The following is a 23341-nucleotide window of genomic DNA, read 5'->3' as shown; positions in this document are numbered from 1 at the left end:
AGGACCATAAACATCGATAACACTCCCCACAACCTTCGGGGAGTGTCGTTAATGCTACAATATATCCTGGCAAGTTTTTTCTGTTTATAATAGGCTGGATGATTGGCCAGGAGGTTTTCGCTGTACTAAAATATATTGCATTAGACAGCAGTAATATAGAACTATTTTGTTTTTTTTTTTCGATATTAGTGGCTACTCGATGCTGAAACGAAAACCCCAGGAGTTTGTACATATTCCACTTCTGATTTGGCTTTTCCACAAGCTTATATATGTCGAGAAATCGATTTAGTTTATATGTCACATCACCTTACTTCTCTGTTACTTGAATCAATAAACTCCAAGGTTAAAAATTATTCAGTCAAATTTGAGAATGTTAATGAAAATGTGTTGAATACCAGCTCTGAAAAATGTATATGGTGTTGCAGCTTTAAGGAAATGTATTTCTCTTTCCGTAGCTAAATATTTTTATACGTAACTAAAAAATCATTACGACAAAGTATCTTTATTTACTAATAAATTTGTATTTCAGTTTCTGAACAAAAAAAAATGTATAAACTATATAGTTTAAAATAAAAAAAATGTATAGGCACTTAATTTTCTATATTTAGTACTACATTTAAATATTCCTCAGTTCCATATATATTTTGTACAATAATTTACAATTTAGCTTTTGCGTCTTTTCCAGCGCTAATCAATAATGTTCTCATTTCAAGCAATACTTCTCGCAACATAGACGCAAACGTATCAACATTTGTCGTTTGATTATCACGCCAACATGAACATGCTAAAATCATATCATTTTCGCGCGGATTATAACAACATGCATAACCGTCATCAACAGCTGGTCCGTATGCCATAAATCCCAGATTAGGTGTAGCCACTTGTGAGGTAGACACACGAAATATTAAACTTTTCACGTAGCCAGGCGATTTATAAAATTCTGGTATAGGTTTGTTATTCTCAATAGCCATAAGTTTCAAACCTAACAAATGTCGATCAACACCTTTGCCTTGTAAAGCCATTTGAGTGTAGGCACGATGTCCATTAATAGCGGTACGTAACAATTCGACACGTTTATTTGCATCGCAACATTCGTCTAACATTGCTTTAGCGAAGGCAATCGATTCATTAGAACATGAACGTATGGTCTCAGTGCGTCCATTGATGTAAATACGCAAATGTGCGGATTCATATTGTGCAGCAGGCATTAAATGTAGTCTACGAAAAAAGGAGTTACAGTTTTTTTATTTTTGAATTAAATTTAAAGTTATTTACTTATAGTAGGCATATTGGAGCGCAATTTGTATATAACTATCCGGACTAAGTTTTTGTTGCTTCAGAAAACCTTTGCCATAGTCTTTGAAATGCAAAATGTTCACATGCAAATTATCCGCTAATTTATCCAAATTTCTTTTAGATTTTTCAATGTATCGATCTAAGGCATTTGTAGTTTTTAGTTTGAGCTTCTCTGGACAAGGATAATTGTCGCGCGCACCCATTTCATAGTGTTTGGCATTGGATCTGTAATATATAAAAGCAAAGAGTAATGAAAATGTAGTTTTGCTAGCCATATCCATGCAACTAGGGCATTAAATAATAATATTCGGCTAATCGTAGGTAGGAATACCTGCCACGGAAAGCGGAAAGCGAAGCTGATCAAGTGCATAAATATTGTTGTGGTAATGTGTTGTTGTTGTTGTAGCGATAAGGTTGCTCCCCGAAGGCTTTGGGGAGTGTTATCGATGTGATGGTCCTTTGCCGGATACAGATTCGGTACGCTCTGGTAACACAGCACCATTAAGGTGCTAGCCCGACCATCTCGGGAAAGATTTATATGGCCACATTAAACCTTCAGGCCATCCCTCCCTCCCCACCCCCAAGTTCCATGAGTGGTAATGTATCTTCTCTGCTCTTGTTGAGCAAAGTGTGCATATTCCAAGGTTTGTCGTACATAGTCTATATTTCCGCATTATAGTAAGTATGGGGTTTCAAAACTGTTTCATTTCTTGTTAAAAATTGAGGGAGGTAAAAGTCCAATACTGCATGTAGGCACTTGCTAAAGGTTCAGTTCGGAAATTAATTCCCAAGTTAGTCCCCTTTCCTGTTTCACTGCTGTTGTTAGCTTCGCATCGATTTTTATCTTTGCCTGTGTGGCAACACATCTTTTCGATTCAGCGCGGATTTCGTACATTTATTATACTTCATCAGTGAGAGTGCGTTATGCGGAAATAATGGTGTCGTGCGACAGTCCTCCATAGGGCTGATCGACATGGGTTAGGGGTTATGCAGCGTTACTTGGAATGCGTTTCACTTTCAATGCATTTTTGATGGTACAATATACATACACACATATCGACCACACAAGTAGTCAAGTTATACTGGCCCACATTTTGTTATTATACTTGTTGTTGTTGTTGTTGTAGCGATAAGGCTGCTCCCCGAAGGCTTTGGGGAGTGTTATCGATGTGATGGTCCTTTGCCGGATACAGATCCGGTACGCTCCGGTAACACAGCACCATTAAGGTGCTAGCCCGACCATCTCGGAAACGATTTATGTGGCCACATTAAACCTTCAGGCCATCCCCTCCCTCCCCACCCCCACGTTCCATGAGGAGCTTGGGGTCGCCAGAGCCTCGTCTGTTAGTGAAACAGGATTCGCCGCGGATAGGTGAGGTTGACAATTAGGTTTGGAGAAGCTATGTATTGCGCTGGCAACCTGAAGTGTTGCGCTACACACCCCTTGAATCTGGTATTTTAGTCGCCTCTTACGACAGGCATACCTACCGCGGGTATATTCTTACCCCTTACCCGTTATTATACTTCATGTTATTTAGTATAAGTCAGTTACCTTGTCTAGTCGGAATAAAAAGTAGCCACTGTCTTTATGCAACAAAAAGTCTGAAGTGAACAGTTCGATAACTGCCTCTGACCGGGATCGACAATGACCCGTTGACTCTAGTTGATGTAGTACATCAACAGGAAGGCTACACCGAATTAAGTTCACCTTAGTAAAGGCATTAATCACTGGCATGACAGTTTGGCCTTTACACCAGCGTGTGCAGCTATGTGACCAATGCATACAAATTCTGCATGTTCCATAGCCTGAAACATGGTCGACGACGAGGTGCAACACGATACACCTTATATACTGCAAGCAGACTTAAACTAAGTAAAAGGCGATCGGGCAGTCCCAGAAAAAATGCAGTGTTTATATTATTGTTGTTGTTGTAGCGATAAACATACTCCCCGAAGATCCTTCCCGGATATATATCATGTACGTTCCGGTAAGAAGCACCATTAAGGTATAAGTCCGACCATCTCGGGAACGATTTACTATGACCACTCCCAGCGGGTTAGGGGGTTAGAATATACCCGCGATAGGTTGTGTAGCGCAGCCTTTTCAGGTTGCTAGCGCAATATATAGCTTCTCCAAACCCAATTTTCAACCTCACCTATCCGTGCGGAATCCTGTTTCATTAACAGCCGATGCTCTGGCGACCCCGAACTCCTCTTGGATATTGGAGGTGGGAGGGCGGTATGGCCTAGGTCGTTCCCGAGATGATAGGGCTTGGTACCGGAACGTACATGCATCCGACAAAGGACCATCAACTCGATAACACTCCCCAAGGCCTTCGGGGAGTGCCTTTATCGCTACAACAACAACAACCACATTGAACCTTCTAGGTCATCCCGCCCCACTACCTAGTTACATGAGAAGCTTGGGGTGGGTCGCCAGAGCCTCGGCTGATAAAGAAGCAGGATTCACGACGTAGGTTGACAATTAGGGTTGATATGCCGCGGGCATATTTTAAGCGCCCTCACTCGCTGATGGTATGCCATTTTTATTTTTTCTCATCGCCATTAAAACTCCTTAATATCCGCGCCATGGAACACTCAATATTTCCACGTACCATCCAATAGAAAACTGTTCCGTTAGGGGCGCAACAACGGTCTATGCTATGTCTTCTTTCTAAATAAGGTGTATATTTCGTAAGTACTGCCGATTTCATTTCAGCCAAGTATGTCTAGCTAATGAGATGACACTTAGGTTAGTTCGGGAGAAAACTCTCTGTACTACGATATAGGCACTTTTATGTGATGTCAACGGCAAGTGTTAAAGACGAGATGTATTAGGTTTACGCAACAAATTAAATGGGGTATGCCCCGCTTGCAATGTGTCCCCACATGACACCAACCATCTCTTTAATTGTAATGTGGAACCAACGAATCTAACACCCCTCTCATTATGGTCCACCCCTGTTGAAAATGCAAGTTTCCTTGGACTCCCGTTAGATGATATTGATGACAATTTGTGATCGGTCGCACCTATTGGGTGGGGCGAAGCACTGCTACAACAACAACAACAACATTAGGTTTACCCAGATATCGACATACAAAAAATTTGCGGCAGGTAATAAATGAATATACATACAAATTATTGGACACATAATCAGTGATATTAGCGATTGGTTGTCCTTCAGCAGGCGAATGTTCATAACAAAATCCACTGATGCCATTGCGATTAAAAATTAACTGTGTAAATAAGACCAAATTTTGTATCAAAATGGTTCTAATGAGTGTATGAGAACATATAACATACTTGTATTGTTTTGTCCATCCAACGATTGGCGCTATTCAAGCATGTACCACCGCCATGAATTAATTGACTGGCCATCTCATTGAAAAATTCATTATCTTTAACATCATAGAATTCATCCAATGATACGGTAAACAAGGCACTTTGTATAGTTTTAACAAGTTCCTTATTACCATCGATTTGCATTAGTAGATCATATGCCTCAGCCCAGTTATCACGATTATCTGTTGTTAGTATACCAAATTCCACACCCTTTACACTTTCTGTTTTCATAATATTTTTAAATTCTTCAGCTAATACTTCGGGATGTAAAGGAACGTCATCATTATTATAGATATTTAATTTGTAAAACTGTAATTTATTGATGAAAAAGAAAAGAAAAATCAATTTCAATAAATAATGTTAATTGATGAGCCATACAAGAAACTGCCATAGCTCAATAGTACAATTACATAAATACTATTATGACTGAGTGGAAGCACAATATATATGGTCATTACTTTCAACAAAGAACTGTCTAAGCAAATAGCTCATAATGCGCTATTACGGTATTTGGTTAGAAACTGGTGCAAAATTGCCCTATCCGATTTAAATAGGTAGGCAAAATGAAGCGAAAATATAATTTCAAAATTATTTACATACATTCGGGCCATAGTGATGGCCCCGGTAACTGTCAAGCGGATCTCTTAGCCCGCATCGGTATAACTGAACCGGATGTAGATGGCTGTAGGGCTTTCGGGATTCCGCTGGCCACCTGTGGATTGCACCTCCATAGCTGGGCCTCGACTCAGCTCAGCAAAAGTAGGGCGGACACCACGTCTTGCAGGGTAGCAAGATCTTTCTGGCCGAAAGTGGATGGCAGGAGGTCTGCCGAAATAATTGGGTTCACTAAGGCTCACCTATCAATGGTCATTGGGGGTTTGACAGGGCACTGTCCCATGGGTATCCATGCGGTACGTCTCTATATACTGGAAACTCCATCCTGCTGCAGCTGTATGGATGGTGATGAGGTGGAATTTACCAAATCACTTTATGCTGGATTGCCCAGCTTTTGCCAGAACTAGGCGAAAGTATTTCGGTCGCAACTTACTTGGATCTCCCGAGGATTTATCCAAAGTTGAGGTCGGTATCATTCGGAGCTTTATCGTTGCTACCCAACGATTGTCTAAGTAGCTAGATCTACGTCACCATTGTTTTTGTTGTATGTGGTATCACAACGGACCTTCGTGTTGTCCAAGTGAGCTTTCCTTATCATGGCAGCTACCACCTAACCTAACCTAGTACATTCTTCCACCCAGCAATATCACGATGAACTCACATGATTATTATACAGCACTACAACATGCTTCGATTTTGGATTGTACTCTATGCTGTCCTCACCCTTCAGCGGTATACGACATGTACCATATACACGACTAAATTGTGAATTATCCAATTCAAATTTACCCATTTTAGCAATAGGAATCTCACCGGCATCAATGATTTGCTTATAACGTGCCAAACCATATACAACTTTACCGGCATAATTTAAATATGAATTATCACTGTCGAAACGTTGTGGTGGAAAGGTCATGGCAGGACTAACATATACCGTAACTGGATCACGATATTGTAGGTAGGCAGTACGCAACCATCTTCCAGCTAACCAATTTTCTTCACATTTTGCTACCTGCTCAAGTAACGCTTGCAATTGATCACCTTCGCCAGTTTCAAATTTTTTGGCAGCTTCTTTAGTTGCTTTTAGTTCGCTTTCATTTAGCAGTGGTTCAACGGTTTTCAAAAAAGTGTTCAAAGTATCTTTGAGTGGAAAGGCGGGATAACGTAAGAGGTTTTGTTTTTGTGGACCTTTCGAAATTGAATAAAAACGTTGATTGGAAACATGGTTTTGTGCAGCCACTGTTGCGGTAGTTGGCCTTAACTTCCACGATGTTTGTAAAGCGTTTTTGGTCTGAAAAGAAATGATTTGAATTTTTTAGTTCCTTGTTTAAATTAGAAAGCAAATATAAACGAATTTACCAAATTCATAGTGGCGCGACGCAAAGCAAGTTGCATTTCGTTAGAATTATTTACGCCTTGATGTTGTGAATAATCCCCGTTAGTAAGAAAGCTGAAGGAGAAATGAGGGAAAGAATTTAATTTTGAAAAACTTGAACTTTCGGCCGAGAGTGAGTGCCTTTCACCCCAGCGGGTTAGGGGATCACAATATACCTGCGGTAGGTATGCCTGTCGTAAGAGGCGACTAAAATAACAGATTCAAGGGGTTGTGTAGCGCAACCCTTTCAGGTTGCCAGCGCAATATATACCACCATCCCACCCCTAGATCCATGAGGAGTTCGGGGTCGCCAGAGCCCCGGCTGTTAATGAAACAGGATTCGCCACGGATAGGTGAGGTTAACAATTGGGTTTGGAGAAGCTATGTATTGCGCTGGCAACCTGAAAGAGCTGCGCTACACAACCCCCTTCAATCCGGTATTTTAGTCGCCTCTTACGACAAGCATACCTACCGCGGGTATATTCTAACCCCCTAACCCGCTGGAGGTATTCATCCCGAGTAGGTGAGGTTGACAATTGATTTGAAGAAGTTGTGCAGATGTTCGCTCTTTCTGCTACGATATGTACCCGTTTGTTGCCTTATATCTTTCTTACTTGACAAGGAAATTTTAACTCGCACCTATATTTGCAATATAGTTGCAGTGATATCTAGCGGAACAAATGCCATGTAGCTGTGGCCGAGAAGCTATATATTGCGCTGGCAACCCCTTGAGTGGGTTGCGCTACACAACCCCTTGAATCCCTCATTTCACTATTGCAATTTATAAATTCACCTCAGATTCTTGTGCATAATCAGCAGTGTATAGGAAGAGCTTATCCACTTATAAAACAAAACTATACGATATAATTAAATGGCCAAAGAACTATGACTAAATGTACTCTACTAAGATAAGTTGACCCGTTTAAAAAATTCAGCGTTCCACGTAAACAAAAGTGTGAAACTCGTTTAACCAACGCTACTCAACGGCGGCAGGTGTCCAACTAGCAGCAACGCCTGTACGCCCCAGACGCTCGTACTATTGATTGTTGTTGTATACATGGTATGTTATCAGTGCAATAAACGTTTCTAAAAACTTAAGTGAGCCTCCAACAATTAGTAGAATATATAACACCTTTACTCACATATAACTGGTTGAGCTAAGTACTTTGGCCCCGTTTATTTATTTCGCACAGCAACAACAATAAACACAATCAGCTGTTCGTATGAAAATTAGCCGTCTTTTGTGTATTGCACGACTCCGAAAAATTTTTAAAGCACTTTGCCCCAAGCGCCCCAGCTATGTTTGCTTCAATAATTTCTCCGCCTGATTCCTCTGCACCTTTTCGCAACAAATTACATAAATAAATTTTCGTCAATTTCTCTGTTTATATTCAGATTAATTTTTGTTTCAATTTTTTGTTTGACATGTTGATTCTTTTCAGCGTCATCTTGCGGCGAATGGCAGTGAGCTGCCAACAATAATGGGTGTGTGGCGATGGTAGTATATTTTGGAAAGAATTTTAGGGTCCGGGTTTTCAGTAGTTGGTTAATCTAAGCTTAAACTAAGTTTGCTTAAACTCTAGTCAAAGTTAAACTACTGCGCAGTTTCTCAGTCACAGTTTAAATCAGTCTTTGGGGTGGGCTTTTTTGTGCGGCAGCATTCGTTTTTTTATTATCTAGATAATTTGTAGATACGGCAACAGCTGGATATTGTTTACCCAACAAACATGGAAAAACATTTTTCCAGCGGAATATATATCTAGTTCCGGAAGTGATATCCAACATCATAATTTAATTATTCTTAAACCAGATAGTTCCCGAGTTGATATCCAACTTCATTCTCCAATCACTATACAACCTTTGAGAAATTTTGTAAAATGTATAGGTCTTGAATCTCCACCGTTGAAACCTTCCTTAAGACGTTATTCTTAAATTATTTTCCGACCTTTGAGACATTTTGAGAAATGTAACACATTTCGCCAGTTGATATCGTACATTGCATATCGAGTTGAAGTGGAGTTGAAAAAAAAATCTCCAAGGAGGTACCACCAAAACCTAGAGCTGTATATTGTGAGAAATAAACACCTGGTTGATAGCCGTAATGAAGAGTAATTAATCAAAAATAAATTATAGACATTTTATTTTATTTTCGTGAAAATACATTCGAGTCCAGTTAGAGAACCACAAGTTGGGAATTAAATTTTTTCAACTTAAGTTATAGCATTTTTTTGTTTTATAAAAAATTCCCTCTTTTGCTGAGTACGCTATGATTCTCGAGTTGAGCCACTGTTACGAAACAACCTTTGAGATTTTGGAAGTATGCCTAGTTATCAACATGAGCTCTAATGGTACTCAAGCCCAAATGCTAGTTGGGTATTTTCGACGCCATTTCGAACGAACGCGAATAACCGATAGGTTAATTAGAGTTTAACCCTGCCAGATCGGCCGTTTAAGCTCAGTTTAAACTTTAATTAAAGAAGACTGAAAAACTGCAGAATAAGGTTAAGCGTAGTTTAATTGACAAACTGAGTTGAACTAGTACTGAAAAACCAGGCCTAATACATATTACAAATCACCAAGCTCTTAAATTGTCCTATATCTCTTAAATTCAGCACAATTTTTTAAACCTTTTTTTGTATTATATAGCCGCCTACTTGTAGATTAATCCACAATTTGATATAAAGTTCATCATTAATCCTTCAAAGAAAAAATTATAGTTTTTCGGTACACAAATGACCCAGCACTCAAATTGCACTAGGTACATCTCTTGAACCAGTCAAGATTTTCCTAACTCTCTTAACACAATTTGATTCAACGTTCTATCGTTAACGATTAAATTTCTATTTGCGATTTATCGGTTGATTGATCAGAGCCAGCTATTAACTGATTTTTGTGTATATCTCTTGAACCAAATTTTTTTTGTTGCGTCTTATGCCTACCATATAGATTGCGGAACACCATGATTCAAGGTTTTATCTTTAACGGTTAAGGCAATAATTGAATTAATCGGTTTTTCGATAACTACTGTCCCTTTGTGTATACATTTAGAATCAAGCAAAATGGAATCATGAGTCAAATTGTGTATCAATCTGCAACTATAATGCAAAGAATTAGTTAAGAAAATCTTGCTTGGTTCAAGAGATATAGGTCCATTTAGGTGCCGGGTCATTTGTGTACCGATAAATTGCCATTTCGTACTGAAGGGTTAATGATAGAAGTTTATATTAAATTGTGGATTAGTCTACAGGAGAGTACCTATATATTGCAAAAACAAAAACTTTGTCATCAAAGAGATATACACAAAGGCACAGTAATAATCGAAAAACCGATTAATGCACTTAGCGCTTTAACCGTTAAAGATAGAACCTTGAATCATGGTGTTCCTCAATCTATAAGAAGGTAGGCAGAAGACGCAATGAACACATTTGTGAAACTTTGCTTAGCTCAAAAGATATACACAAAAGTCAGTTCATAGCCAGCACTGATCAATCAACCGATAAATCTCACGTAGAAATTGAACGGTGAACGATAGAACATTGAATCAAATCTTGTATTTATCTACGGGTAAGTGGCTACATGGAACAAAAAAAGAATTGAGAAAATCTTTCTTGGTTCAAGAGATGTAGTGCAATTTGTGCGCTGGGTCATTTATGTACCGAATAACTATAATTTTTGCCTTCAAGGGTTAACGATGGAACTTAATATCAAATTGTGAATTAATCTACAAGTAGGTGGCTATATAATACAAAAAAATGTTTAAAAAATCTAATTGGATTCAAAAGATATAGGGCAATTTAGGTGCTGGGTCATTTGTGTACCGATAAATTCCCATTATTGCCTTGAAGGGTTAATGATGAAAGTTTAAATCAAAATGTAGATCAATCTACGAGTGAGTGGCTATATAACGCAATTTGATTCAAGATTCTATCACTAACAGTTCAAGCGCTACATGAGTTAGCATTTTATCGAAAGCAATTGAACACTAAACCGATTATTGTGTATATCTCTTGAACCAAGCCCAATTTCCAAATTGTTTTTGTTGCATTATATAGCTGCATACTCGTAGATTGCGGCACAATCATACTCGAGGTTCTATCGCTAATGGTTAAGGCGCTAAGTGGATTAATCGGTTTTTCGATTATTGCTGTTCCTTTTGTGTATATCTCTTGAACCAAGTCAAACAGAATGCTTAAACAACTTATGTATTAATCTATTTGTTGGTGGCTATAGAATGCAAGAACAAAGTTTAGAAAATCTTCCTTGGTTTAAGAGATATAGGTGCTGGATCAGTTGGGTACCGATAAGTTTAGATTTTCGCCTGAAAGGTTAATGATTTATTTATATTTTAAATTGTGGATTAATCTGCGACTGGGTCTTATATTTTTCAAAAAAAAAAAAACTGTCATTTGGCTTTGTTCAAGAGATATACACAAAAGGTATAGTAATAATCGGAAAACCGATTAATCCACTTAGCGCCTTAACCGTTAGCAATAGACCCCTGAGTAGAATTGTGATCGCCGAGTAGGTACCTACATAATGCAACAAGAAAAGTTTTGAAATTTTGCTTGATTCAAGAGATATACACAAAAAGTTGCTGGTAGTCAGCACTGATCGATCAATCAGTAAGTCGCTCATTAGATTTCAACCGGTGCTGACAGAGACTCGAATCAAATTCTGGATTTATTTACAAGTAAGTGGCTATATATATAATGCAATACGAGAAATTAGAAAATCTGTTTTGGTTCAAGAGATATAGGCCGATTTAGGTGCTGGGTCATTTTTGTATCTATATATTCTAGTTTACGCCTTGAAGGGTTAATGTTGGAGCTTTATATCAAAATAGTGAATTAAAGTACAAGGTAATACCTAGATATTGCAAAAACAAAAACTTTGTCATTTGGCTTGGTTCAAGTTATATACACAAATTTACAGTAGTCATATGACGCATTTACACTTGTAGCATCGGCCTAAAAGTATGCAATGGTCGTTTTGAGTTAGAGGAAGCAACAAAATTTGACACACACACCCACACGTATTAGTGAAAATTGTCTGCTTTTGTAGTTCTGCGAGCCTGGTAATTCATCAATGTGATGAATGTAGAAAAACGAAAAACACGAATGGAAAAAATTAGCCGCCAGGGATTTTAATGACGTTTCTGTTCTGTGTGGAGTAATTTTGGCAAATACAGATATTTTTCTGATACCGCTGTGGAATAGTTGGTAAAGATGCTTCGCAGATATTCCGAATTCAGTAGCGAGCGTCGCTTTCCATAAAGGATTTAAAAAAAGCACAGAGTTGTGGAAAAGTACACATTTTGATGGTACTTCTCTTGCTGAGATCGAGCCCCTAAGGCCAACCACAGTATTTAAGGCAAAGAGTGCTGGTTTAACAAGAATCTGACTAGTTGCATATTGCTTGGGGCTACGGATATGAGCTCATTTCTGGCCCCAATGCCATAAGATTCAAATAAACCATTGCGTTTACTAAGGATTTTTTTTACGGCTTTGGAGCATTTGTTGTAGACATTGGAGATGAACTTGGAAAACAGTTGCATGAGTTCGTCTTGTATATGTTACGGCCTACCAATCTCTGGTAGTTGCAATTCTTAAGCCCAAGTACTACTTATGTTGTATTTAACGCTTTGGTTGCGTTGCTAAGGCTTTACAGCGTCATAAGATAGAAATGAAACGCCCTGGCCTGGCTGTTTCTTCACATTGAAGTGGCTAGAGCGTTTATGTTAAGTAGTGGTGGCTACCCAAACTCAGCACAACAAATAGGTTTCGGAATCGGTGAATATGACTTCCAAATTTATCAAATGAGCTGCTGGCCGCCAAATTGACCAGAGCTTGCAGTTGTACCGATGTGTAGAACCTACATACATCAGTAAGAATTTAATACGCACGCATACTGCGGCTTCGTCCCCTTACGACTTGCGAGTAAATATTACTTACGGTCACATAACACGCCAGATAGTGCTACTTACCGTCAGTAAATAACTCAAATCTCTTTAGCTGGCTCAGACCGCGCCAACTAAAAAAGTCCATTATATGAAGATTGAAGACTCGGATGAGATTTAGACACCGATCCATATTGATCCACGCTCGACTCCGAACGGCATATTCGGAAGCTTTTCTTTGCCGAAAAGTGCCCAAAGTGCATGCAGAATGAAGTTTTCAGACTGAGTTATACGCCTGTACACTCATCTTCAAGGGATCAGGAACTCAATGCTCGATCTACGATTTCTACTTATCAGACTTTTGAATGCAAGAACACTTATAGGGTTCCACGTCGTCGAAGAAGATCTTTTGGTCGATGGTCAGGCTTAGCCCATCACTGGTGACACCACAATTTTAATTGATAGATCCGCAATATAGCGGAAAGCAGGCAGCAGAATTATTTGGAAGGGTATTGTGGAATTGATAAAGCGAGTTTGCATCTTCTGCATTAAAAAGAAAAATGGATGGGATACTTTTAAAAAAGAATGACACAACTTGTTTTGAGCCTAGAATCTCCACTAAGCAACTTTCGAATTAGCACATAGATCAAAAACCTACAAACACCAACAGATCAAAAAATGCGCTCGTCGCCGCGGAAAATTTTTTCCATTCGCGTTTTTCGTTTTTCTACATTGATCACATTGATGAATTACCAGGCGCGCAGAACTATACTATTTGCACTAATACATGTGGGTGGTGTGTGTGTGTCAAATTGTGTTGCTTCCTCTAACTCAAAACGAACGTTGCATACTTTTAGGCCGATGCTACAAGCGCAAATGCCTCATATGACTATTGTAAATTTGCGTATAACTCTTGAACCAAGCCAAATGACAACGTTTTTGTTGCAATATATAGATACCTACCTCTAGATTGATGGTAGCGTGCTCCGCCTATCACACCGTATGCCCTGGGTTCAACTCCCGGGCAGAGCAACATCAAAATTTTAGAAATAAGATTTTTCAATTAGAAGAAAATTTTTCTAAGCGGGGTCGCCCCTCGGCAGTGTTTGGCAAGCACTCCGGGTGTATTTCTGCCATGAAAAGCTCTCAGTGAAAACTCATCTGCTTTGCAGATGCCGTTCGGAGTCGGCATAAAACATGTAGGTCCCGTCCGGCCAATTTGTAGGGAAAATCAAGAGGAGCACGACGCAAATTGGAAGGGAAGCTCGGCCTTAGATCTCTTCGGAGGTTATCGCGCCTTACATTTATTTTTTTTTTACCTCTAGATTAATCCACAATTGGACATCCAATTCCATCGTTAACCCTTTAAGGCGAAAATGTGAATTTATCAGTACACAAATGACCCTCACCTACAATTGCCCTATATCTCTTGAACCAAGCAAGATTTTCTTACCTTTCATTTTGCATTATAATTGCAGATTGATACAAAATTTGAATTACGGTTCCATTTTGCTTGGTTCTAAAGATGTACACAAAGAGACAATAGTTATCGAAAAACCGATTAATCCACTTAGTGCCTTAACCGTTAACGATAAAACCTTGAGATATTGTGCTCCTCAATCTATACGAAGGTAGGCGCAAGACACAAACAATTTTTTTTTGAAATTTTGCTTGGTTCAAGAGATATACACAAAAATCAGTCAATATATAGTACTGATTAATCCACCGATAAATCGCAAGTAGAAAATGAAGCGTTAGCGATAGAACGTTGATCAAATTGAGTATCAATCTACAGGAACGTGGTTATATAATACTATTTGAAATAAACTTTCATCATTAACCCTTAAAGGCAAAAATTTGAATTTATCGGTACACTAATGACCCAGCACCTAAATTGCCTTATATCTCGCGAACCAAGCAATATTTTCAAAACCCTTCTTTTGCATTATATTGCCATCTATTTGTAGATTAATTCACAATTTGATCCAAAGTCTATTTGATAACGTGCCTCTAAGAAACATCATATTTATTATTTCAAATTATTTATTCTCACAATTAATATATTCTACCAACCATATACATTTACATTTAAAATATATAATAATCTCTATATATTACCCCCAGGTATGTCTTAAATATGTGCAATAAATGTAACGTTTACAATAATTACGAGGGCTACTAAAAATATATTTCACAATGTATGCATTTACTTATATTTCATTAAAAACTTTTTTTTTTGATTTTGTTTTGTTAATGTGCGCTAACTAACAGACTAATGAAGTTTAAAATATTATAAATATGTACCCAATAAAACCATGTCTTAAAAGAGAGAGAATACACTTCGTAAATATTTTTGTTAAAACAAAAAATATTTTAAATTGAAATTCACACATAGATACATATGTATGTATAAAATGAAATCGAAAAATTTATTTAACTATTATACTACATTCTATGACAAATCACAGCGCAAAAATAATTGGCAAATACATTATATATATTTTTTTAGTCATAAGCCACCTTTTCATAGACCGAGTCACATATATATGTATGCCCGCTTAATTGACTACTTTTTCTGAAGACATTTGTGATTTTTTTTTCTATGCCGACTGCTGAGTGGAATATCACACATAAATGTCACTTCTTAGAAAAAGTTTGAAAAAAGCCCTGTTTCAGGATTTGTTGCAAAAACGGTCTATCTCAGCGAACGTTTGAGTAACGCCCTATTTTGGGATTTATTGAAAAAAAAAAACGCCATATCTGAGCTTAGATTTTGACATTAGCTCGAGCGGTTATGAAAAAAATTCTGAGATAGCGCGTTCTTCAACCGAATTCGAAACTAGCGCCTTTCTGAAACAAACTCTGAAGTAGAATGTTTTTGAAAAATTTTCTCAGAGGGGGCGTTTTCGAACTGACAGCTAACATAGGGTGGCATCCTACTCAGCCGTCGATTTATTGCTTTAATAAAGTGATCTCGATTTTTTTCGTTCTAAATTTTCAATACATGTGCAATGGCTGTTTCTGAGTAAACTTATATATTTACATATGTACTAGCATTTAAAATTCAATGAAGGCATCTATCTAATGAGTAAGAAATATATATGATGAATTTCATATCAAAACCGATTTAGAAATTGCAGTTTTGAAAAATTGTGGGCGTGGCAAGGTGTCAAGGTTGTGAAAAATGCGTGAAAAATGACGGTAATAGGTACTTTTGAGCTGTGATAACTACGGCATGTCTCAACCGATTTCAAAGATCTTGATACCATTGGAAAGGTATTCAGATCGGCTTTCGAAAATATACACTGTAAAAATTTTAAACTTGAAAAAAACTTCAAAGGCCTAGCGTTTTAAAATAAAACGCATTTTTTTTAGAAAGGTCTATTTAATATACACAACATATCTAAAAACTAAAATAGCATTTTTTTCTTTTTTTTATAAAAATTTTTAAGTAAATTCATCTCTCTATATTTTGACATCATAGTACTTTTGAGCTGTGATAACTACAGAATGGCTGAACCGATTTTAAAGATCTTGATACACCATTAGAAAGGTATTCAAATAAGCTTTCGAAAACGTATACTGTAAGAATTTTTATTTCGCTAAAAAAACATTTTTTTTAAGTTTTTTAAAAACTAAACTTGGAAAAAATTATAAAGATCAAGCATTTAAAAACAAACAAAAAAATGGTTTTCAGTGTAATACAAATTTTCTCAGTGTACGATACCTTTCCAATGGTACCAAGATCTTGGAAATCGGTTGAGGTTACCATATCAAAATATAAAGAGATGCATTTACTTAAAATTGAAAAAAAAAAACGAAAAAAAACGCCATTTTAGTTTTTGGATATGTTATATATATTAAATAGACCTTTCCAAAAAATATATTTTATTTTAAAACGCTTGGCGTTTGAAGTTTTTTACAGTGTGTGTTTTCGAAAGCCGATCTGAAGACCTTTCCAATGGTATCAAGATCTTTGAAATCGGTTGAGCCATTCTGTAGTCACCACAGCTCAAAAGTACTTATTACCGTCATTTTTCACGCACTTTTCACAACTTTGACACCTTGCCACGCCCACAATTTTTCAAAAATTCAATTTCTAAAAATGAGGTTGTGTTTGTATAGGTAAAGTGTACCCGTATGCAAAATTTCATCAAAATCTGAGGGGGTCAGGTTCAAAATGTGCCCTTTTTTATGGGTTTTGATATGAAATTCATCATATATGTATACATATGTATAGACATATCCATACATATTTTTCATGGTTGAGTGCACCTCATGGAGGTGGTACTACTTAATTTAATTTGGCTTTAATTTTATGTTTTTTATGGCTATTCGCCATATGATTTTCTATTATTTAGTTATTTGTGATTTTTTTTTTTATTTTTTCTTTTGCTTTGAAAATAAATACTAACTAAATTAATAATTAATTATAAAAGGCTAAACGACAAGTGCAATACTTCATAAATTAAAAAAGCCAGTGTGCCTTAACGTGCCTATTTATTACTAGATACACATAAATGTACTTTTGTATGTTTGAATGCAATTTTAAAGGCCAATTAAACTTCCTTAACCCTAAGGCCATAGTCATAACCATAACCATATCCATAACCATCTCCATTGTTATCGATTAATGGTGCCATAACCTTAAACATCTAACAAAGAATTACAAACATATTCCACAAACAATAAGTCTCTTAGTCAAAACGTATCAAAAACAATAAATAAAATATACAAAAAGTTAATAAATAAACCAACTCAAACAGTTTTAGGTTATGGGTATGGCGAAAAACCCAAAACCAATTGGTTGGCTATGATATGGTTATGGCTTTAGCGTTATGGTATGGCACCATTAATCGATTACATTGATATCCATAAGTTGATATCAGCTGTTTTATCTGGTTATGGATAAGTCAGCATTAATTGGCACTTTATATACGGTTATGTTGTTTTTGTTATGCATGTAAAAAATAAGAGGTACCGCTAAGATAACCACATAAAACCCAATCCGTGATGAAGCGAGTAGGCTTCAAAAAAAAAAAAAAACAAAAAAAATTTATCGATTTAAATTGAGTTTTTAAATATTATATATGTATTTTATTTGTTTTTGCACTATGACTACTTTGATTGCTGTCTGTGTTATCGATACTGTTTGGCCGTATATTGTTCGATGACGTTGTTGTGAACGTTGTCGCCGCTGTCAACTGTTTATTTGATGTCTGCTCGCGTTTTATGCTAAGGGCAGTGTTGGTTGGGCTTTGTTGTTGTTGTTGCTGTTGTTCACATTCAATTAAATCAATATTAATTGAAGTCTGCAAAGAAAAATAAAATGATATTTAATATTTAATTTAATTTGCTATAATAAAAAATGTAACTTTTTCATTTGTTTGCAATTGTTGGTAGAAGAGTGCGAGGTGAGCTTGCGTTATTTTAATGGAAATAAGAAAATGCTGCCTAAGAAAACTCGAATGTAAGGCGCGATAACCTCCGAAGAGATTTTAGGCAGAGCTTCTCTTCCAATTTGCGTTGTACCCCTTTTAATTTTTGCTACAAATTCGGGGGATGTGACCTACATTTTTGTTTTATGCCGACTCCGAACGGCATCTGCAAGGCAAATGAGTTTTCCCGAGAGCTTTTCATGTCAGGTATACACTCGGAGTGCTTGCCGAACACTGCCGAGGGGCGACCCCGCTTGAAAACATTTTCTTCTAATTGGAAAAACTTGTTTTTGAAATTTTGTTGTTGCTTTGCCCGGGGCCCGAACCCAGGTTCTTCGGTGTGGTAGGCGGAGCAACCTAAACACCACACCACAGCGCACAGTGGTCGGTCTTATATGGAGTTGGTCACGGCTTTACATATGTACATATCATGTCAGAATTATTTTTTCATAAAATTGGTGCGGGTGATACCTTCATACCGACCCACAACCACCCACTTTCACCGAATGCATACAAAAAGTAAGTAGGTGTGGAGGGGGGGGGGGCGGATTGGTAAGATGTGTCTATCGCAAAGAAATTAAAGTTATGAAAGGATCTTGCATATATAACATTGACAAAAAAACACACACAAAATTTTACATTTGCATATCACCGACTCACAGTGTTTCGTGTAGAACAAGCTAGCTGGACAAAAACAAAGTTCTTATTCCAAGAAAAGTGTAATGAGAAATGAAAGAAAACAAACAAAATAACGGGATTTGTGTTTTTTTTTGATATTTTTGCTCATATATATTGAGTAATTGAAGTAAGAAGGCAGGAGTGGCCGTAAAAAGCATTGATTAATTTGCAAAATTCTTGTTGAATATTAAGCTTCATATTTCTTTTAACAAGCCTCGGATAAATACACTCTCTATTGATGACGACCATGGCAAACGTTTGAAGGACAATGAATTGAGGGCATGCACCTGGAACGTCCGCTCCCTGAATGGGATTGGTGCAGATGCCCGGCTGGTTGATGTCCTCGTCAAAGCAAAATCTGACATCACCGCCATCCAAGAAATGCGTTGGACGAAGCACGGAAGAAAAAAGATCAAAAATTGTGACATATATTGGAGTGGCCATGCGAATAAGCGCAGTTTCGGCGTCGGATTCGTGGTGGGAGAGAGACTTTGTCGCCAAGTGCTGGCGTTCACGCCTGTGGACGAGCGTCTCGCCGCTATCCGAATAAAAGCAAAATTTTTTAATATATCATTCATCTGCGCCCATGCGCCGACAGAGGAGAAAGACGATGAGGTGAAAGACACTTTTTATGAACAATTAGAACGCACATACGAGCACTGCCCCCGTCATGATATAAAAGTCGTGCTTGGCGACTTTAACGCCAGGGTGGGCAAAGAAGGTGTTTTTGGCCCTACAGTCGGAAAATTCAGCCTACACAATGAAACTTCTCCTAACGGACTGAGGCTGATTGACTTTGCCGGTGCTCGAAACATGGTCATATCAAGCACGAGGTTCATGCATAAAAAGATACATCAAGCTACATGGCTGTCTCCTGATCGAAATACTCGCAATCAGATCGATCACGTTGTGATAGACGGACGGCATGCCTCCAGTGTTTTAGATGTGCGCACGATCCGAGGACCTAACATCGATTCGGACCATTATCTCGTTGCAGCCAAAATACGCACCCGCCTCAACGCGGCTAAAAACAAGGAACAAAAAACACAAGGAAAGCTAGACGTCGAAAAGCTTCAATCACAACAGACTGCCAATGATTTCGCAACTCGACTCTCACACCTGCTCTCTGAGGGCATAACTCATCCTGAAGGAATACAGGAGCAGTGGGAGCATATCTCCAAAGCACTTCGTACCGCCGCCGAGGAAAAAATTGGTTACCGGCGGCCACGAAAAAACAACTGGTATGATGAAGAATGCCGCGTTGCAACCGAAAGAAAAGACGCTGCCTACAGGGCTACGTTAAAAGCGAGCGCGACAAGAGGAGTGTGTGAACGCTATCGTGAGTTGAAAAGGGAAGCGAGACGCCTTTTCAGGAAGAAAAAAGCAGAAGGAGAAAGGCGTGAGTGCGAGGAGCTTGAGCTGCTAGCCACCAGGAATAACGCCCGAAAATTCTACCAAAAAATACGGCGACAGACGGAAGGTTTTAAGACCGGGGCAAACTCCTGTAGGAATGAAAACGGCGACCTTGTAACTGATGTCCAGAGAGTGCTTAGATTATGGAGGGAACACTTCTCTGCTCTCCTAAATGGAGGCAGCAATTCACCGCGCAGAGATGAAGAACCCGATCCCGCAATCGATGATGATGGAATATATGTCCCCCCGCCCGATTATGACGAAGTTAGAATAGCAATAACCAGATTGAAAAACAACAAGGCCGTGGGCGCTGATGGATTGCCTGCGGAGCTATTCAAGTTCGGCGGCGAGGAGTTGGTAAGGCGCATGCAGCAGCTTCTTAGCAAAATATGGGCGGACGAAAGCATGCCCGACGGTTGGAATCTAAGTGCACCAACTATCGTGGAATCAGCCTTCTTAATATCGCATATAAGGTCCTTTCAAGTGTATTGTGCGAAAGATTGAAGCCCACCGTGAACCGGCTGATTGGACCTTATCAGTGCGGCTTCAGACCTGGTAAATCTACCATCGACCAGATTTTCACAATGCGCCAAATCTTGGAAAAAACCCGTGAAAAGAGAATCGACACACATCACCTCTTCGTCGACTTTAAAGCCGCCTTCGACAGCACGAAAAGGAGCTGCCTATATGCCGCTATGTCTGAATTTGGTTTCCCCGCAAAACTTATACGGCTGTGCAAAATGACGTTGAGCAACACCATCAGCTCAGTCTGAATTGGGAAGGACCTCTCCGAGCCGTTTCGAAACTAAACGAGGTTTCAGACAGGGTGACCCCCTATCGTGCGATTTCTTTAATTTGATGCTGGAGAAAATTATACTAGCTGCAGAACTTAACCGCACTGGAACAATATACTATAAAAGCGTGCAATTACTGGCATATGCTGATGACAACGATATCATCGGCCTAAACACCCGCGCTGTTAGTTCTGCTTACTCCAAGCTGGAAAAAGAAGCGGTAAAGATGGGTTTGATGGTGAATGAGGACAAAACGAAGTACCTGCTGTCATCGAGCAAAGAGTCAGCGCATATGCGCCTTGGCAACCACGCTACTGTTGGCAGCCATAATTTCGAAATAGTAAAAGACTTCGTTTATTTGGGAACCAGCATCAACACTAGCAACAACATCAGCACTGAAATCCAGCGAAGAATCAATCTTGCCAATAAATGCTACTTTGGACTAGGTAGGCAATTGAAAAGTAAAGTCCTCTCTCGGCGAACGAAAATCGTACTCTACAAGTCACTTATCGTACCCGTCCTGCTATATGGGGCAGAAGCATGGACCATGACAACAGCAGATGAAGCGGCTTTGGGAGTGTTCGAGAGAAAAGTTCTTCGAAAGATTTATGGACCTCTACGCGTTGGCGATGGCGAGTACCGAAGAAGATTTAATGATGAGCTGTACGAGCTATACGCAGACATCAACATAGTCCAGCGAATTAAAGCGCAGCGGCTGCGCTGGCTAGGCCATGTTATGCAAATGAAAGATGATGCTTCGGCCAAGAAAGTGTTTCTATCGGAACCCGCCTATGGAAGCAGCCCCCACTCCGTTGGAAGGACCAGGTGGAAAACGATTTAAACTCCCTTGGTGTGACCAATTGGCGCCGGTTGGCGGAGCGAAGGAGCGACTGGCGCGCCTTGTTGGACGGCCATAACCGTTTAGACGGTTAAGCGCCAATTAAGTAAGTAAGTAAGTATTTCTTTTAAGTGAACACTTTTATATAATTTTTTTTTATGGATTCTAAGCTCCAAGGTAAGTAAAATTTTTTAATAGTAATTCTTTCGCAAATAGAGTATTTTCAATATATTTAACATTCCGTTATTAAGAAGAAAAGGTATTTTTTCTCTATATTTTTAACTTTAGGGACAAAAAAGTTACATACATCCGCGGACATCCGGGCTAAATTTTACATATGTTATAGTCGCAAGTATTCTCTAATAGTTGAAAGAAAAAACCATTGCGAATTCTTTGCACATCTATTTTAAATTTTTTTTTTTGTAGATTTAGTTATCTCTACATATAACATAGGATGTATGTACGTACCAGCTCCGACGAGATATTTGAACCTTTAAAGCTGATCTACAAACAGCAAAACCAATTCCCATGTACAGGGAACAAACACGTAGCCATAAAACACACAAAAATAAACGCGCAAGGTCAACAAGAGCACACCAAAAGCAAAAAGGCGAAGATCACTGACTTCAACCTGCCACAACATACCGCACCAGTCAATAAGGCATAAAACAGGTACATACAAAGCAATCCTAATGGAGATATAACCACACAGGAACGCTACACAAAACAACCCCATTTGGTAGCATCTACGACAATACCTGAATGTAATATAAATACTGCACAACTGATAACAAATCAGAACGATCAACGACACTTAATATGGCAGCACAACAATCATAAACTATTCACCCTGTCGGAAAATCAACAACACAAAGCAGTTTAGTTATAACCGTACCAAGAACGGAGTTTTTTGACATTTGGGTTCAACATTCGAAGGAAACCAGATATTTTTATTTAATTTTTTTATTTAAAGTTTCTGCCATGAAAAGCTCTCAGTGAAAACTCATCTGCCTTGCAGATGCCGTTCGGAGTCGGCATAAAACATGTAGGTCCCGTCCGGCCAATTTGTAGGGAAAAATCAAGAGGAGCACGACGCAAATTGGAAGAGAAGCTCGGCCTTAGATCTCTTCGGAGGTTATCGCGCCTTACATTTATATTTTATTTATTTTTATTTAAAGTTTAAGCTTACAAATATCGGCATATTCGTCGAAGCTGGATCAAAAGTGGATCACTTCTGGAAGACATAAGGAGCGATTTTTGAATAAAAACTCGGAGTGGCTTTCGGGTTCAGACTTCACATTTACAATAACGGTGGATTCAAAGTTGCCATCAGACCAACCAACCACTTTTTCAGGTACCCCCGGCCCCGGAAGACGGAAGAAGGACTTTGTTAGCTGCAGTGAAAAAACCAAACGGCGTCGAGTGGAAGTCCTGGTGAGTTACTTTATGCGGCAGAAGTATCAATGCGTATGTCCGGCAATAGAAATATTGCTAACATTATAAAAATATCACAGGAAACCACTCAAATATCCGGCAAAAAGATGACATGTTAGCCAGATGCACGATGCTTGAGCAATGTAGAAGCTTTAGCATACTACGTAGATAGCAAGTCGACGACTCATGGGTACAAAACGACTCGGAAGTGGAGCATCAAG

General features: G+C 38.6%; 2 protein-coding genes across 5 annotated transcripts in view; both read right to left on the bottom strand.

Annotated features, from left to right (window-relative positions):
• Positions 1-499: 499 nt before the first annotated feature.
• Positions 500-8158, bottom strand: CRAT (Carnitine O-Acetyl-Transferase). 2 transcript variants are annotated; one of them, XM_067764697.1, is made up of 7 exons: positions 7772-8158; positions 6614-6704; positions 5916-6545; positions 4601-4948; positions 4433-4533; positions 1276-1521; positions 500-1218 (listed from the first exon to the last, which is right to left on the bottom strand). In XM_067764697.1, exons 2-7 carry the CDS (start codon positions 6647-6649, stop codon positions 657-659), a joined length of 1923 nt encoding a protein of 640 aa, XP_067620798.1. In that variant the 5' UTR covers positions 6650-6704; positions 7772-8158; the 3' UTR covers positions 500-656. The 2 variants fall into 2 exon arrangements, with proteins under 2 accessions (XP_067620798.1, XP_067620797.1); XM_067764696.1 differs by lacking the exon at positions 7772-8158 and adding an exon at positions 7423-7639.
• Positions 8159-14550: 6392 nt separating this feature from the next.
• The window catches only part of LOC137239402 (scavenger receptor class B member 1), a 148748-nt gene continuing 139957 nt past the window's right edge, over positions 14551-23341 (bottom strand). For all 3 annotated transcript variants that reach the window (XM_067764669.1, XM_067764672.1, XM_067764670.1), the window contains one exon: positions 14551-17837. In XM_067764669.1, coding sequence (XP_067620770.1) covers positions 17610-17837 — 228 coding nt within the window. In that variant the 3' untranslated portion in view covers positions 14551-17609. The remainder of the gene's footprint in view (positions 17838-23341) is intronic.

The sequence above is a fragment of the Eurosta solidaginis genome, chromosome 2 (assembly GCF_040869045.1).
Source record: "Eurosta solidaginis isolate ZX-2024a chromosome 2, ASM4086904v1, whole genome shotgun sequence".
NCBI lineage: Eukaryota > Metazoa > Arthropoda > Insecta > Diptera > Tephritidae > Eurosta > Eurosta solidaginis.
Note: the sequence above shows the minus strand (reverse complement) of the source record. Positions and strands in the feature narration are given on the sequence as shown.